We start from the raw sequence: 17,751 nt of genomic DNA on the forward strand, positions 1-17,751 counted from the left end.
CTTGAATTGAAAATGTACGCTGCCTCGTGCAGATGGTAGGAAATGACGCTGCAGGTCTCTACGGCGATACTCTATGGACCAGAATGACACTGTAGGTCTCTACGGCGATACTCTATGGACTAGAATGACACTGTATGTCTCTACGGCGATACACTATGGACTAGAATGACACTGTATGTCTCTACGGCGATACACTGTGGACTAGAATGACAGTGTAGGTCTCTATGGTGATACACTATGGACTAGAATGACACTGTAGGTCTCTACGGCGATACACTGTGGACTAGAATGACAGTGTAGGTCTCTATGGTGATACACTATGGACTAGAATGACACTGTAGGTCTCTACGGCGATACACTGTGGACTAGAACGACAGTGTAGGTCTCTATGGTGATACACTATGGACTAGAATGACACTAGATTTACTAAGCGCTTGCAAAAGGTGTAAAGTTCACACGTTTTTCTATGCAGAGGAAATATTGCTAGAGGTTTATGTGAAGTAATACGCTATTACGGTGAACTAATAATACAGAGTCAATAGTGTAGAAAAATGTGTGATATCATGAAGCTTCAGGATCTGCTTTCCTGTTGGTGTTTAGGTGCAAATGCTTCCTGAATCTGGCACTAGATGTGAATCTTGCTCAATGTGAGCAAGACAAAGGAGCTGATCGTGGACAACAGGAAAAGGAGGGCCGAACAGGCTCCCATTAACATCGACAGGCTGAAGTGGAGCGGGTCGAGAGTTTCAAGTTCCTTGGTGTCCACATCACCAACAAACTATCATGGTCCAAACACACCAAGACAGTCGTGAAGAGGGCACGACAACACCTTTTCCCCTACAGGAGACTGAAAAGATTTGGCATGGGTCCCCAGATCCTCAAAAAGTTATACAGCTGCACCATCGAGAGCATCCTGACTGGTTGCATCACTGCCTGTTATGGCAACTGCTCGGCATCTGACCGTAAGGCGCTACAGAGGGTAATGTGTACGGCCCAGTACATCACTGGGGCCAAGCTTCCTGCCATCCAGGACCTCTATACTAGGCGGTGTCAGAGGAAGGCCCCAAAAATTGTCAAAGACTCCAGTCACCCAAGTCATAGACTGTTCTCTCTGCTACCACACGGCAAGCAGTACCGGAGCGCCAAGTCTAGGACCAAAAGGCTCCTTAACAGCTTCTACCCCCAAGCTATAAGGCTGGTGAACAATTAATCAAATGGCCACCTGGACTATTTACATTGACACCCCCCCCCTTGCTGCTACTCGCTGTTTATTATCTATGCATAATCACTTTACAAATTACCTCGACTAACCTGTACCCACACACACTGACTCAGTACCGGTACCCCCTGTATATAGCCTTGTTATTGTTATGTAATTTTCTTGTGTGACTTTAAAAAAAGAAAACGTTTTTACTTTAGTTTATTTAGTAAATATTTTCTTAACTCTATTTCTTGAACTGCATTGTTGGTTAAGGGCTTGTAAGTAAGCATTTCACGGTAAGGTCTAGACCTGTTGTATTCGGCGCATGTGACAAATAAAATGTGATTTGATTTGACTAGGTAGTGAATACAGGCCTCCCATTGGTTACTCCGTATCATATAGAGGAAGTAGTGAACACAGGCTTCCCATTAGGTACTCCACCGTATCTTAGGGGAAGTAGTGAATACAGGCTTCCCATTGGTTAATCATCTGTACCATATAGAGTAGGTATTGAATACAGACATGAATCCCCTGTATCATAGAGGAAGTAGTGAATACAGGCTTCCCATTGGTTAATCCTCTGTATCATATAGAGTAGGTATTGAATACAGACATGAATCCCCTGTATCATATAGAGGAAGTAGTGAATACAGGCTTCCCATTGGTTAATTCTCTGTATCATATAGAGTAGGTATTGAATACAGACATGAATCCCCTGTATCATATAGAGGAAGTAGTGAATACAGGCTTCCCATTGGTTACTCCTCAGTTCTCCCATGAGGCATTAGTGTTAAGGATACTGAGCAGCAGGATGATGTGGGACTCAGCTACAAACTGGGCCTGGCTGCTCCCATGGATATAACTCTGAAACAGAGAGAGCGGGGGGAGAGAGAGAACGGGAGAGAAAGGGAGAGGTAGAGAGACAGTGGTAGAGAGAGAGGGAAAGAGAGAGGTAGCGAGAGAAAGAGAAAGAGGGAAAGAGGTAGAGAGAGAGAAAGAGAGGTAGAGGTAGAGAGAGAGAGAGAGAGAGAGAGAGAGAGAGGGGTAGAGAGAGAGAGAGGGGTAGAGAGAGAGAGAGAGAGGTAGAGAGAGAGAGAGAGAGAGAGAGAGAGGTAGAGGTAGAGAGAGAAGTTACAATGTTAGTCACAATTGGTAAAAATTCCCTTATTATGAAAAAACAGGTAGGGAGAGAGATGGAATTGGAGAGGCGTACAGCACGTGAGCTATAGACCATGAATGAGAGAGAGGGGGAAAAGGCCAAGATTAAAAAGTTACAAATGAAATGGGTAGAAAATCCTCCACAATGGCCACATATTTCACATTTGTGTCACAACAGTGGTAAACACTCGCTGGCTGTGTGGCTTTAAGATAAGCAATGCCTAGTCCCCATCTTTCACGCACTCACTCACACACACACACACACACACACACACACACACACACACACGACTCACTCCAGGAAAACAATCATGGCCCCATTCCTTTTCACAACTCCATGAAAGAGAAGTCTGGCCTACCTGTTGTCACAAGGTCAAGGCACAATGCATTACTAACCGTGGCCAATCACAACGCTTTACTAACTAACCGTAGCCAATAGGAGGAGAGAATGTACAGTGTAGGGAAGTTGTCTTCCCCTGAGTTACCAGGAAAGTTTCCTCACACAAGGAGCCTGTGTCTCCACTGATAAGAAAACATATATTTCCTATCCTTGTCCATGGTGTGTGTGTGTGTGTGTGTGTGTGTGTGTGTGCGTGTGATTAAGAGACAGACCGGTCAAACTGAGGTCCACCGGCTACATGGCATGGAGAGGAAAAAAAGGCATCCCATTTCTCTGTACATACCATCTCCCTACCTCGACAAGATGCCACAGGTGGGTGGGTGTGTTTACCAACCACAGTGGCTGTAAATAATTGAATTGCACACCGTTGAACAGAATCTATTCTGGTTCTACGAGAGAACCCAATAGCAGAGAAATGTCTTGCCTATCGTGAGCCCCAGGAAGAATAGCTGAGGCTTATTCAACAGCTGATGGGGATCCAAATAAACTAAACTATCAATGGTTGATGGGAATTTGTCGTGTGGATTTTCTTGTGTGGATTTCTTCTATGTACTGGTAGGAAAGATGGGCACACAATAGAATGATGATTGTGTCCTTCCCAGCCAGATACGGCAACTTTCCATAAAGACACTGTCTTTTCATACTATACCTTGTAACATGCTTGCTTTACTTTTAGGGTTGCAAAATTATGGTCACTTCCCCCAAATTATGGTAACGTTCTCCAAGGTTCTCCAGAAATCCCGGGAACAAAAAGGTTCCCTGAATCAGAATTCCTGAATCCTTCAACCTGTATTTCTGGAAAACCTGGAAATGTTGGTCAAGTTTTTTTGCACCCAATTTTTATTTTTTATTTTTAACCTTTATTTAACTAGGCAAGTCAGTTTAGAACAAATTCTTATTTACAATGACGGCCTACACCGGCCAAACCCAGACGACGCTGGGCCAAATGTGCGCCGCCCTATGGGACTCCCAATCACGGCCGGTTGTGATACAGCCTGGAATTGAACCAGGGGGTCTGTAGTGACGCCTCAAGCACTGAGATGCAGTGCCTTAGACCGCTGCGCCACTCGAGAGCACTGTTTCCCTTCTAGTACATTAGGTCAAAGGTGATGTTGATAACATGGGCATTTAATAGCCATAAATATAGATACTGGTGTCAATGTCATTATGTCCTCATTTGGTCCCTGTGTGTGTGTGTGTGTGTGTGAGAGCATGCACTTCCGTGGGTGTGTGCGCTATTGTCGGAGTACGTGTGTGAGTGTGTCAACCATTCCCTGTATCTCTGCTAGGCTATGTAACACGTATGGGTTTCAGCATCGTGTGGGCTGGCGGTCGGTCGTGATGGCCCTCCTGAGGGACTCCAGTATCTTCTAGCTACCACAGGATCGCTACACTATGATAATAATAATAATAATAATAATAATAATGATAATAAAACACTGAATGTAACACGCTTTTCACAGAAAAACTATCTCAAAGTGGAGTGCATAATGCATGATGATGATGATGATGATGGTGATGATGATGGTGATGGTGATGAACATGACGACGAAGAGGGGAGAGACAGATTCCTGTGTGTGTGTGTGTGTGTGTGTGTGTGTGTGTGTGTAGTCCAAGACTTCATGCCAGTGTCGTCAAGTGAAGTGTGGCTGCCAAGTTCGTCCGAAAATACAACACCGGCTGTCGTCATTCCGGTTGCTAGGACGCAAGCACAACGCAAAAATACTTATACTCTGCATATACCCCCAGTTACCTCAGTGGATAAACCCTGTAACTATTTACAGCACCTAGCTTCACGGAATGAAATAATCATTTTCAAGTTGTTGTCATTCAGCTCTCACAGAACTATCATGTTCAGAACACGGAAACACGTACACTGGCTACATGTGACACGCCAAGAAGAGCACATGTACTTCATGACAGGTCAAAAACAATACGCGTAAATCGTGTGGAATATCATCCTGTGCGTTGCCAGAGGCGCTTAGGAAAGCCTCTAGGGTTCTATGTAGTCTATCACGTCCTTTCTATATCACCAACCTGGCAACCCAGAGCTAGTGCAGTGCCCCCCACAGTGACCAGGGATGTGCCCCAAATGGCGTCCTATTCCCTATATAGTCTGGTCAAAAGTAGTGCACTATCTAGGGAATAGGGTGCCCTTTGGGAACAGCCCCCGCCATTACAAAGCTACTGTACATGTCCAGCAGAAAATATTAAAATAGAACATTATCCAAATATTAGAGGAGGAATAGAGGTGGAATAGAGGTGGAATAGAGTTGGAGATGGGAATAAACGATTATTCACTAAAGACACAGTTTAAGGAAAACAAGAGAGGAGAATAAATAACCTCTACAGAACATAACTTTGTTTCCTTTAGTCTGACAGGAAATAACAAAGGAGCGCATTAGGGAACTGAGCAGAGGAAAACAACAGAGGAGAGGAGGAGAGGAAAGGAGGAGGAAAGGAGGAGGAGGAGAGGAAAGGAGGAGGAAAGGAGGAGGAGGAGAGGAAAGGAGGAGGAAAGGAGGAGGAGGAGGAGAGGAGGAGGAAAGGAGGAGGAGGAGAGAGGAGAGGAGGAGGAGAGGAAAGGAGGAGAGAGGAAAGGAGGAGGAGAGGAGAGGAGGAGAAGAGGAGAGTAGGAGGAGGAGGAGAGGAGGAGAGAGTAGAGAGGAGACAAGGAGGAGAGGAAAGGAGGAGGAGAGGAGAGGAGACAGGAGGAGGAGAGGAAAGGAGGAGGAGAGGAGAGGAGGAGGAGGAGAGAGGAAAGGAGGAGGAGAGGAAAGGAGGAGGAGGAGGAGGAGAGGCAAAAACATCTCAGTAGAATCAACAGAGAAGAGGAGGAGAAGAGAGAAGAGGAGAGAGAGGAGGAGGAGAGAGAAGAGGAGAGAGAGGAGGAGGAGAGAGAAGAGGAGAGAGAGGAGGAGGAGAGAAGAGGAGAGAGAGGAGGAGGAGAGAGAAGAGGAGGAGAGAGAAGATATTCCCTCGTTTCGAAGGAGAAAACACTGAATGTATTTTCAAAAATAAGAGGGAATATAAGCGAAAGGGTCTGGGCAACATTATCCTAGGAACTCATTAGAATAAAGAGATTTGGAGGAGAGGATAGGAGAGGAGGAGGGAGGAGAGGAGGAGGAGAGGGGGAAATTACGGATGTGGAGAGTGTGCGATGGACGAGAGTGAGTGATTAGCAATTCTGGGGAGTGAGTCTCCGCTCATCTCTCTTTGCCCTCTCTCTCTCTCTCTGTCTTTCTAGTTCTATCCATTCCGACAGGCCCTTGTGCTGTGAATGCAGCGCTCTGTAATGGAACCATGTGTCTGGAGGGGGCCTGCATTCATCTCTTTCTCTCTCCCCCTCTCTCTCTCTCTCTCTCTCGCTCTTTCTCTCTCTCTTCTCTATCGCCCCCATTCTCTCTCGTTCTCTATTTCCCCTCTCTCTCTCTCTCTCTCTCTCTCCCTCGCCCCCCCTCTCTCTCGCCCCCCTCTCTCTCTCTCTCTCTCTCTCTCTCTCTCTCTCTCGCCCCCCCCCTCTCTCTCGCCCCCCTCTCTCTCTCGCCCCCCCCTCTCTCTCTCTCTCTCTCGCCCCCCCTCTCTCGCCCCCCCCTCTCTCTCTCTCTGCCCCCTATCTCTCTCTCTCTCGCCGCCCCCTCTCTCTCCCTCTCTCTCTCGCCCCCCTCTCTCTCGCTCCCCTCTCTCTCGCCCCCTCTCTCTCTCTCTCTCGCTCTCTCTCTCTCTCTCGCTCCCTCTCTCGCTCACCTCTCTCTCGCCCCCCTCTCTCTCTCTCTCACCCCCCTCTCTCTCTCTTTCTCGTGACCCCCCTCTCTCTCTCGCCCCTCCGCTCTCTCTCGCCCCGCCCTCTCTCTCTCTCTCTCTCGCCCCCCCTCCTCGCCCCCCCCTCTCTATCTCTCTCTCTCTCTCTCTCTCGCCCCCCTGTCTCTCTCGCCCCCCTGTCTCTTGCCCCCCTCTCTCTCTTTCTCTCGCTCGCTCGCCTCCCCTCTCTCTCGCCCCCCCTCGCCGCCTCCCCCCCTCTCGCCGCCCCCCTCGCCGCCCTCTCCCCCCTCTCGCCGCCCTCTCCCTCCCCTCTCACCGCCCTCTCCCTCTCTCTCTTTCTCACCCACTCCCTCCTCTCTCTCTCGCACATCCTCCTCTCTCTCTCGCCCCCCCTCTCTCTCTCTCTCTCTCTCCCGACCCCTCTCTCTCGCCCCCCCCTCTCTCTCTCTCGCCCCCCCTTTCTCTCTCGCCCCTCCCTCTCTCTCGCCCTCTCTCTCGCTCTCTCGCCCCCCGTCTCTCTCGCCCCCCTCTCTCTCTCTCTCTCTCTCTCTCTCGCTCGCCCCCCCCTCTCGCCCCTCCTGCCGCCCTCTCCCCCCTCTCGCCGCCCTCTCCCCCCCCTCTCGCCGCCCTCTCCCTCTCTCTCTTTCTCACCCACTCCCTCCTCTCTCTCTCGCACCACCTCCTCTCTCGCCCGCCCCGCCCTCTCTCTCGCCCCCTCTCTCTCTCTCTCTCTCTCGCTCGCCCCCCCTCTCGCCCTCCTCGCCGCCCTCTCCCTCTCTCTCTTTCTCACCCACTCCCTCCTTTCTCTCGCACCCCCCTCCTCTCTTTCGCGCACCCCCTCCTCTCTCTCTCGCCCCCTCTCTCTCTCCCTCTCTCCCCTCGCCCCCTCTCTCTCTCCCTCTCGCCCCCTCTCTCTCTCCCCCTCTCTCTCTCCCCTTGCCCCCCTCTCTCTCTCCCCCCTTGCCCCCCTCTCTCTCTCCCTCTCGCCCCCTCTCTCTCTCTCTCTCGCCCCCTCTCTCTCTCTCTCTCGCCCCCTCCTCTCTCTCGCGCACCCCCTCCTCTCTCTCTCGCCCCCTCTCTCTCTCTCCCTCTCTCCCCTCGCCCCCTCTCTCTCTCCCTCTCGCCCCTCTCTCTCTCTCCCCTCGCCCCCCTCTCTCTCTCCCCTTGCCCCCTCTCTCTCTCCCTCTCGCCCCCCCTCTCTCGCTCTCTCGCCCCCCCCTCTCTCTCTCTCTTCTCTCTCTCGCTCCCTTTTTCTCTCTCTCGCCCCCATCTCTCTCGCTCCCTCTTTCTCTCTCTCTCCCACCTCTCTCTCGCCCCCGCCTCTCGCTCTCTCTCGCACCCTTCTCTCTCTCCCCCCCTCTCTCTCTCTCTCTTGCTCACCCCCCTCTCTCCCCTCGCCCCCTCTCTCTCTCTCCCCTTGCCCCCTCTCTCTCTCCCTCTCGCCCCCTCTCTCTCGCCACCTCTCTCTCTCTCTCTCGCCCCCCCCTCTCTCTCTTCTCTCTCTCTCTCTGCCCCCCCTCTCTCTCTTCTCTCTCGCCCCCCCCCTCTCCATTTACCCAAACAGCAGTCTGCCGGTGAAAAATGAAGAGATGAGGCTGCCCAGAGTCTGTCTGGCTCTGATGTTGGTGGGGAGGTTAACCTGTTCACTTCTGAACACACAGACACCACAGTAGGCGGACTAATGGGATGGTAAGGGAGGGAATCTTGAATTATTATGACCTTTTGACCCCCAAACACACCCCTTGAGCAACAGGAAATGGCTATAGGAGTCATAATACGCAGATGGAAGTGTATGCAGGTGTGTTATGAGTGTGTGTATGCCTTGGGGCCTCAGATCTACCTGCCTCCATCACTTTGCCAGTGACTAGAGACACTGTGTTTGTGTGTGTGTGTGTGTGTGTGTGTGTGTGTGTGTGTGTGTACACCTCATTCCCATAGGGAATATATTTCCACCCTAACTAAACAACAATACATGATTCTTTCTACGGTTATTTTACTAAATTCTGCTCAGTGCACTTTCAAAATTACTTTGGCTGTTCCAACTGGAGACACTATTGGAGAGAATTTGTCAACAGAAATTGTTGATGATTTCTCATCAGAGAAAACGCATCTCGGTGATAAGCAAACTAATAACATTGCCTTCTCACTCGATCGGCACACACAATAAAAATTAGTTATCCCGTTTTCTCAATTAATTTCCCCCATTTTCCCACCTGGATGGCCCTGGTTAATTTCATTCTCAAACAAGGAAAACAACGGAATCAGAACAGCACGCCCGTCGCTCCCGAGTCCTAACTCCTCTCTCTTAGTCCCAGAAACACAGGCTGAATGCTAGTATGGTCTTGCAACATAAATCAGAATTGCAGATCGTGTGAGCTTGAGTGTGAGACGGTGGGATAAAAAACTCTACAATACGCCGTGTGGACACATCCAATTAATCTGATGGATTAGGTTTTGTTCCCTCAATTCATTAGAGGGAATATTCCTCTCCGTCTGGGATTAAAGAGCCACGCCTCATTGGCTGCTGCCGGCTTTAAGATGAATGTAAGAACAACTTAGAACACACACTCCATAACTATATACACACACGTTTACATAGAGTGTAAGCTTACATTAGCTTCATAGCTACAAGGTCTACAAACCGTCCAATGACATGTAAAATAGGTTCCCAAATAGATCAATAACTAAAAGACACAAAACATATACACGGTGTACAAAATATTAGGAAAAAATATTGAGTTGCACCCCCTTTTGCCCTCAGAACCGCCTCAATTCGTTGGGGCATGGACTCCAGAAGGTGTCGAAAGCGTTCCACAGGGACGCTGGCCCATGTTGACTCCAATGCTTCCCACAGTTGTGTCAAGTAATCTGGATGTCCTTTGGGTGGTGGACCATTCTTGATACACACGGGAAACTGTTGAGTGTGAATAAACCCAGCAGCGTTGCCGTTCTTGACACAAACCAGTGCGCCTTGCCTACCATACCCCGTCAAAGGCACTTAAATATTTTGTCTTGCCCATTCACCCTCTGAATGGCACACATACACAATCCATGTCTCAATTGTCTCAAGGCTTAAAAATCCATCTTTAACCTGTATCCTCCCCTTCATCTACATGAGTGGTCACCAATTGGTCAATCGCGATTGACTGGTCAATCTCCAAGGCATTCCAAGTCTATCGCCAAACATTTCTGTAAAAAAAACAACACCTTGCATTCCTATTTGTTTTATTCGACTCGCTCCATTTATAACGTTTTTAAGTTACAAACTCTGCCTTCCCGGGGGGCGCAAATCAAGTACGCTATAGGCCTACCACTGGCCAATCGGAAGGCTCAGATTACTGTGTCTGCAGTAACGTAGCAGGCATAGAATCAATCTACAGCAAAGTTGATACTGTGAGATTTCTAAACTTGTAAAACCCTGACTAGAGACTCAACGAATACAGCAAAGAGCTGCTGTTTTTATGAGTGAGTTCATGTTTCAGTTTTTACTCAAAACTTTCTATTCAACACTTTTATATGCCATAAAATGTGCTTTCTCGCTACTGCCACTCGCGGTACAACCAGCACTGCAGCAGTAATGAATGAGTAGGAAAGTGTCATCGATAGGCTTGAGTTGTTATTATTAACGACTTGGGTCTTTTTTCATATCGAGGAAAATGTCACTTTCTCTGGTCATAGGAGTAACAACCTGAATTTGTGCATGAGGCAGAAATAATGTGGTGCGACTCGAGTATCGCCATCAGCTGGAAGACAGTATCTCTTTTTGGTCAGTGTCAGTGGAGGAAAGGGAGAGCGGAGGGATGTTGAGAGGCGGACCCTCAGTCTGCTGCTCTCTCCCTCCACTGAGACTGATCATCAGATGCAGGCACCATCAGCCCAGTAAAATAAAAAGCTAATTATTTACATTTATGCTGCGCCTCACAAGTAATACAACAACTGGTCTATTTCCAGTGTGATCATATAGTAATGTTGAAATATAATGTAAAAATGGTCTGAGAAGAACAACATTGGCAGGGCAATTCAAGCAAAGCCAATATGCAGTGATAATGAATTGGGCCTATAGCCTACTGCACAAACCTCATTACTACAGTACTGTTTTTAATGGGTTAATGTTGCATACATAGGCTGATGTTTTTTAAGTCATGTAAAAAAACAAAATCTGAACGGTAGATCTTGGCTTGCAGTTCGACTCAGAAAGTGATCTCGACTCAAAAAAGGTTGGTGACCACTGATCTACACTGATTGAAGTGGATTTAACAAGTGACATCAATAAGGGATCATAGCTTCACATGGATTCACCTGGGAGTCCATGTTCATGGAAAGACATTCCTAATGTTTTGCACTCAGTGTATTTACATAGATCAACTCTCACGTAGTCTTGACAAGGTCTAGAAACTTTGAATGGAATGTATAATAGCTCCCAGGTTTTCTGTGTTTAACATAATCCCATAAAACGATGGGTTTAACCTTTTAATTCAGAGATAGGATTATAGACAAGATACATAAATTGACGGCTCAATCTACAGTGGGAGACACAAGCTGAGGTACACCTGTAAAAAATTGAAACCTTTTCTCAAAATTGATGGATACCTTCTCATGCATACAGTTGAAGTCGGAAGTTTACATGCACCTTAGCCAAATACATTTAAACTCTGTTTTTCACAATTCCTGACATTTAATCCTAGTAAAAATTCCCTGTCTTAGGTCAGTTAGGATCACCACTTTATTTTAAGAATGTGAAATGTCAGAATAATAGCAGAGAGAATGATTTATTTCAGCTTTTATTTCTTTCATCACATTCCCAGTGGGTCAGAAGTTTACATACACTCAGTTAGTATTTGGTAGCATTGCCTTTAAAATTGTTTAACTTGGGTCAAACTTTTCGGGTAGCCTTCCACAAGCTTCCCACAATAAGTTGGGTGAATTTTGGCCCATTCCTCCTGACAGAGCTGGTGTAACTGAGTCAGGTTTGTAGGCCTCCTTGCTCGCACACAAACGTTTTTCAGTTCTGCCCACAAATGTTCTATAGGCTTGAGGTCAGGGCTTTGTGATGGCCACTCCAATACCTTGACTTTGTTGTCCTTAAGCCATTTTGCCACAACTTTGGAAGTATGCTTGGGGTCATTGTCCATTTGGAAGACCCATTTGCGACCAAGCTTTAACTTCCTGACTGATGTCTTGAGATGTTGCTTCAATATATCCACATCATTTTCCTTCCTCATGATGCTATCTATTTTGTGAAGTACACCAGTCCCTTCTGCAGCAAAGCACCCCCACAGCATGATGCTGCCACCCCCGTGCTTCACTGTTGGGATGGTGCTCTTTGGCTTGCAAGCGTTCCCCTTTTTTCTCCAAACATACCAATGGTCATTATGGCCAAATAATTCAATTTTTGTTTCATCAGACCAGAGGACATTTCTCCAAAAAGTACGATCTTTGTCCCCATGTGCAGTTGCAAACCATTTTTATTTATTTATTTTTATTTCACCTTTATTTAACCAGGTAAGCCAGTTGAGAACATGTTCTCATTTACAACTGCGACCTGGCAGTTGTAAATGAGAACATAGTCTGGCTTTTTATATGGCGGTTTTGGAGCAGTGGCTTCTTCCTTGCTGAGCGGCCTTTCAGGTTATGTTGATATAGGACTCGTTTTACTGTGGATATAGATACTTTTATACCTGTTTCCTCCAGCATCTTCACAAGGTCCTTTGCTGTTGTTCTGGGATTGATTTGCACTTTTCGCTCCAAAGTACGTTAATCTCTAGGAGACAGAACGCGTCTCCTTCCTGAGCGGTATGACGGCTGCGTGGTCCCTTGGTGTTTATACTTGCGTACTATTGTTTGTACAGATGAACGTGGTACTTTCAGGCATTTGGAAATTGCTCCCAAGGATGAACCAGACTTGTGGAGGTCTACAATTTTCTTTCTGAGGTCTTGGCTGATTTATTTTGATTTTCCCATGATGTCAAGCAAAGAGGCACTGAGTTTGAAGGTAGGCCTTGAAATAGATCCACAGGTACACCTCCAATTGACTCAAATGATGTCAATTAGCCTATCAGAAGCTTCTAAAGCCATGACATAATTTTCTGGAATTTTCCAAGCTGTTTAAAGGCACAGTCAACTTAGTGTATGTAAACCTCTGACCCACTGGAATTGTGATACAGTGAATTATAAGTGAAATAATCTGTCTGTAAACAATTGTTGGAAAAATTACTTGTGTCATGCACAAAGTAGATGTCCTAACCGACTTGCCAAAACTATAGTTTGTTAACAAGAAATGTGTGGAGTGGTTGAAAAACGAGTTTTAATGACTCCAACCTAAGTGTATGTAAACTTCCAACTCCAACTGTATCTACCCTGAACACTGAAGAAATGGCTCTGTAGATTTCCATCTACACACGTCCTGTTCTCCATCTCAACACTCTGACATTCAGAACACCCGTAGACGCTACTAGAAGTCCTATCGTAACTTCCAAATGAATTAGTAATACAAATTCAAATCTGATAAATGACAGCGAGCTCACACTCACTGTTTAAGAAAGAAAGCATGTAGTCTAACATGATTTTCTTGTTGTTTTTTTTCCCCCAGACGGCGCTCTAAAAACAAATAGCTTCTGAGAGAGCCACGGCTGTTGCCTAATGGGGTTTTGTATGGTAACCTTTAACAAATGATTCTGTTCATCGTTTTTACCCAATGTTTCCCTGGCCTCTGTCTTCAAAGGTCAAAAGACGTAACTCGAGGAGCCAGATAAATGAGAAGTTAACCAAGCAGAAAAGAGAGGCGGAGTAGGGAAGAGGGAGAAACAGAGAGCGTGTGTTGGTTGGCAAGAAGGAGAGGGAGAGAGATGATTCTTAATTATACTAATTGTATACAAGGTAGAAGGAAGGAGGAGGAAGTTCACCAATGCCACCACATCACCCATTACTGATCCCTATATTCTAACAGGTTACAATGCCACCACATCACCCATTACTGATCCCTGTATTCTATCAGGCTACAATGCCACCACAGCACCCATTACTGATCCCTGTATTCTAACAGGTTACAATGCCACCACTTCACCCAATACTGATCCCTGTATTCTAACAGGTTACAATGCCACCACATCACCCAATACTGATCCCTGTATTCTAACAGGTTACAATGCCACCACATCACCCATTACTGATCCCTATATTCTAACAGGTTACAATGCCACCACATCACCCATTACTGATCCCTGTATTCTATCAGGCTACAATGCCACCACAGCACCCATTACTGATCCCTGTATTCTAACAGGTTACAATGCCACCACTTCACCCAATACTGATCCCTGTATTCTAACAGGTTACAATGCCACCACATCACCCAATACTGATCCCTGTATTCTAACAGGTTACAATTCCACCACATCACCCATTACTGATCCCTGTATTCTAACAGGTTACAATTCCACCACATCACCCAATACTGATCCCTGTATTCTAACAGGTTACAATGCCACCACATCACCCAATACTGATCCCTGTATTCTAACAGGTTACAATGCCACCATATCACCCAATACTGATCCCTGTATTCTAACAGGTTACAATACAGGTTACAATACACAAGCAGTGGACACTGAGTGAAATGCATGTCACCTGCACCTCTCCACTGTCTACCCATTTACTGGTCTCCAGACAGACACTGTAGCATCCCTCAGATAAGAGTCAGAATGTGGTCTATAGCGGAGGCATTGTTCAGGAGTCAATAGGAAGCCTGGCGCAGAGGATCGATATTGCACAGAGCCTGGTCCATTGTGAGTGAGAAAAAGTATGTGTGCACGCGCGAGAGAGAGAGAGATGCAAAGAGAGAGAGATGCAAAGAGAGAGAGATGCAAAGAGAGAGAGAGGCAGAGAGAGTGAGAGAGAGTGAGAGAGAGTGACAGAGAGAGACACAGAGAGACACAGAGAGACACACAGAGAGAGACACAGAGAGACACACAGAGAGAGAGACACAGAGAGACACAGAGAGAGAGACACAGAGAGAGAGAGAGAGAATGATGTCTATATTAACACAGTCCTGATGAATGGACTTTGTTTGGATTCCTGTCTGTCTCTGTCAGAGAAAATACCTACATATTTTGTCTGTCCTGAGGTATCTGGAAGAAGTCTGTCAACCTTCCACCTTCTTACCGGAAACCATCGTAATGTCACTATTACCAATGCCAGATAACCATCATCACTGTCATCATCGTCATCATCACCACTACCACAATCATCATATATACCCTTACACAACTGTCTGTTGTGTGAAACACACACCCATTACAATAAGGACACTAGTGCTGCACGTCTCAATCCATGGTGTAAAAGTCCCAGAGAGTCCTCAATATCCTCATAAGTCATTGTCCACATAACCCTGAGATTTTCCCAGGGCCAATATTAGCCAGGCCATAAAAAGTTACGCTGTATTCTGCCAGTGCTCCTGTATGCTGAGCAGCAGGCCTGGAATTCATACAGCCACATTATAATATTTCAATAAGAACCGCACATAAATTCAATATAGCAATACTGCTGACACATGGAGCCGTATTGATTCAATCTATGAGCTCGGAGACAAAGGGCCTGGGAGCGAGATGAGGAAGTGATGCGACCACAGAGGGGTGGGTAGATAGATACAGACACGGAGCCAGTGGGTTAAAGTCCATTAAGGTGAATGGGGGAAGACGATAGCCAATTGTGTTGAGAGTTCCGGGAATGATTGACAGGTGGAGGGGTTGTTAAGGAGATGTATTTTCTTGCCACCCTAGCAACCACTGTGGATAGAGTGGTGATTTTGATCATCTACTTCAGACCTCAGCAAAAAGCATTGGTGCCAGACAGTAGAAAATGGTTCTCCGACTCTGGGCTGGGAAGCTAGTGGGTGGTGAAGGGTTTTTGCTCCAGCCTAGCACTAGCACACCTTTAAAAAAAACAAAAAAACAACCAGGGCAACTTTCCCTTGTTGTGCTTCGATGCCAAAAATCACAGATTTATATATATAAAAAATATATAATAATAAACCCCAGATTTAGAACCCTAAACATAACTAATAAACCCCAGATTTATAATCCTAAACATAACTAATAAACCCCTTGCTCCTGTGAGTCTTTAGTTTTCTACTGCCGGCCCCTGGAAGGAAACGTTTTCCATCAGTGTGATTAATTCACAGTTAAACAGCATTTGTTTTTCAGTTTAGTTTTCTCATTCTGTTTTCTTCTCCCTCTCTCCCTCCATCCCTCAATCCCTCCTAGGTCTCCCCATTCTTAATTAAGGCGCTCATTTGCCACACAGATTCATTTTTAATGCTCCAGTCGCTTGGAACGGAGAGCTAAGCATCCTGGACAGGGCCCCAAAATAGAACTAAAAAAATTCCCCTGTCTGAAGTGTTATTTTATTTAATGCTTTGCTTCACAGTTCAATTCACTTAATATAGACTCACTCCCACCCCCGCGAACATCCACGGGATAAAAACTAAATATTTGCTAAAACGCAATAAAAGTGACAACGGTCTGTTCGGATTATGAAAAAAATATGAGATTTATATATACTTGAGCCGTGTCTTTGGGAAGCAGGGTGGAGGAGGTTGTTTGCAGCCAAACTTAATTAAGTAATGAGTTGGGATGATATGGGAATGGGATGTGAGGCGTGGCTAATGTGTAGGCGGAGGAGCTAGCCGCTCTGGCGTCTCAGTGGCACAGATCGGTCAGGGTGAACTCCAAACATCCAGACGGAAGTTCATTAGACTTAAATGTTGAAGTAAAACATATTTCTAAAGGGTCATGAGAAGAAGGTCCTTAGGGCTCTGATCATCCTTTTCTGACTGAATTCCACCAAACCACTTATACAGGGTCAGATATCGTTTCATCTCCCTCATAGCTAGGGTTCAGATTGGGGTTAATATAATCTGATCCTAGATCTGTGGTTAGTGGCAATGTCTACTTCAAGCATCCCCCTCTGGAACTACTGGGGTACGCCATTTTGGAGCTAAAGGCTAGTCACTCTGAGGGATTGCATTGGCCATTTTGGCTCAATCTAATGCCCCAGTTTTAAGTTCCTGGATACAAAAGTCCACTTCCACAAATTGGTGCTCTTGAATGGCAGTTGGAGATCTCCTTTTGACCCAGGGGAGAACGACTGCCCCTTCTCATTGAAGCCACGGAAGTTCAAGGCTGACCGCGGTACTGCAGGCATTGTTTGCAGAAAACAGGTCCCCATTATAGTCAATGGAAAATGGTGATCTTTGTGGTCAATCTTCGTGTAAATAAAATGTTTTTAGAAGGCATCATGGTACCTATAATTGCTTCTAATACACCAGATGTATGTCCTTGAACCGATTGTTATAAAATCGCACATAGAAGAAGTTATAAGGATAATTGAGATACTAATGGCAGCCTGCAGTACCCTGGGTAGCCTTCAACGAGTTACTCAAAGAGAGGGGGCAGCACTGAGCTATGCTGCAACATAACTTCCTGGAGTAGCTCAAACTGCTCATAGCCTGACAAATGGACTGTTTAGTCACCAACATCTCTCATTATCCGGGATCCTCAACAGCAGTTCTTGGGCACTGAGCAGATACAATTTCACCTGGATACAATTTAATTTAACTAGGCAAGTCAGTTAAGAACAAATTCTTATTTACAATGACGGCCTACCCTGGCCAAACTCGGACGACGCTGGGCCAATTGTGCGCCGCCCTGTGGGACAAGTCCTGTTTCGTCCCCATTCATCAATTGACAAATTCTTTCAATATACTCTTCCAGGATTGGGCAATTTTTTATAATGTTATTATCCTGTCTGGTAGCCAACTGCCTGCAGCCAAAAAGACCAAGAAAATGAGGGGGAGGTAAGAGAGTGAGAGAGAGACAGAGAGAGCGAGAGAGAGATGGGGGGATAGTGAGAGAGGGGAACAGAGAAAAGCAGACAGGATTGTCTATAGACCGTTTAGAGGTCTTTATGTGGGTTATCTGTTCTCTCTCTGTCCTCAAATAGCTCCAGTCGCCCATGAGCTTCTGCACAGTGTGAACCAACTGGCCAACCGCCTCGGTCGCTTTTATTACCCAAACAACCCTGTTCTCTCTCATTCTCTCTCTCCAAATGGGTTTTCAGCCCGGCCAGAGATGAAGGGAGAGGGTGATAAGGGAGGGAAGAGTGGATGGGCCAGATGAAGGGAGAGGGTGATAAGGGAGGGAAGAGTGGATGGGCCAGATGAAGGGAGAGGGTG

The 17,751-nt window shown here is 46.4% G+C and overlaps 1 protein-coding gene across 1 annotated transcript in view; it reads right to left on the reverse strand.

Moving 5' to 3' along the window:
• The window catches only part of tusc3 (tumor suppressor candidate 3), a 71,960-nt gene that overhangs the window by 8,827 nt on the left and 45,382 nt on the right, over positions 1-17,751 (reverse strand). Inside the window, exon 7 of the mRNA XM_045222801.1 lies at positions 2,002-2,065. Within this exon, the coding sequence (XP_045078736.1) occupies positions 2,002-2,065 (64 nt within the window). The remainder of the gene's footprint in view (positions 1-2,001; positions 2,066-17,751) is intronic.

The sequence above is a fragment of the Coregonus clupeaformis genome, chromosome 10 (assembly GCF_020615455.1).
Source record: "Coregonus clupeaformis isolate EN_2021a chromosome 10, ASM2061545v1, whole genome shotgun sequence".
NCBI lineage: Eukaryota > Metazoa > Chordata > Actinopteri > Salmoniformes > Salmonidae > Coregonus > Coregonus clupeaformis.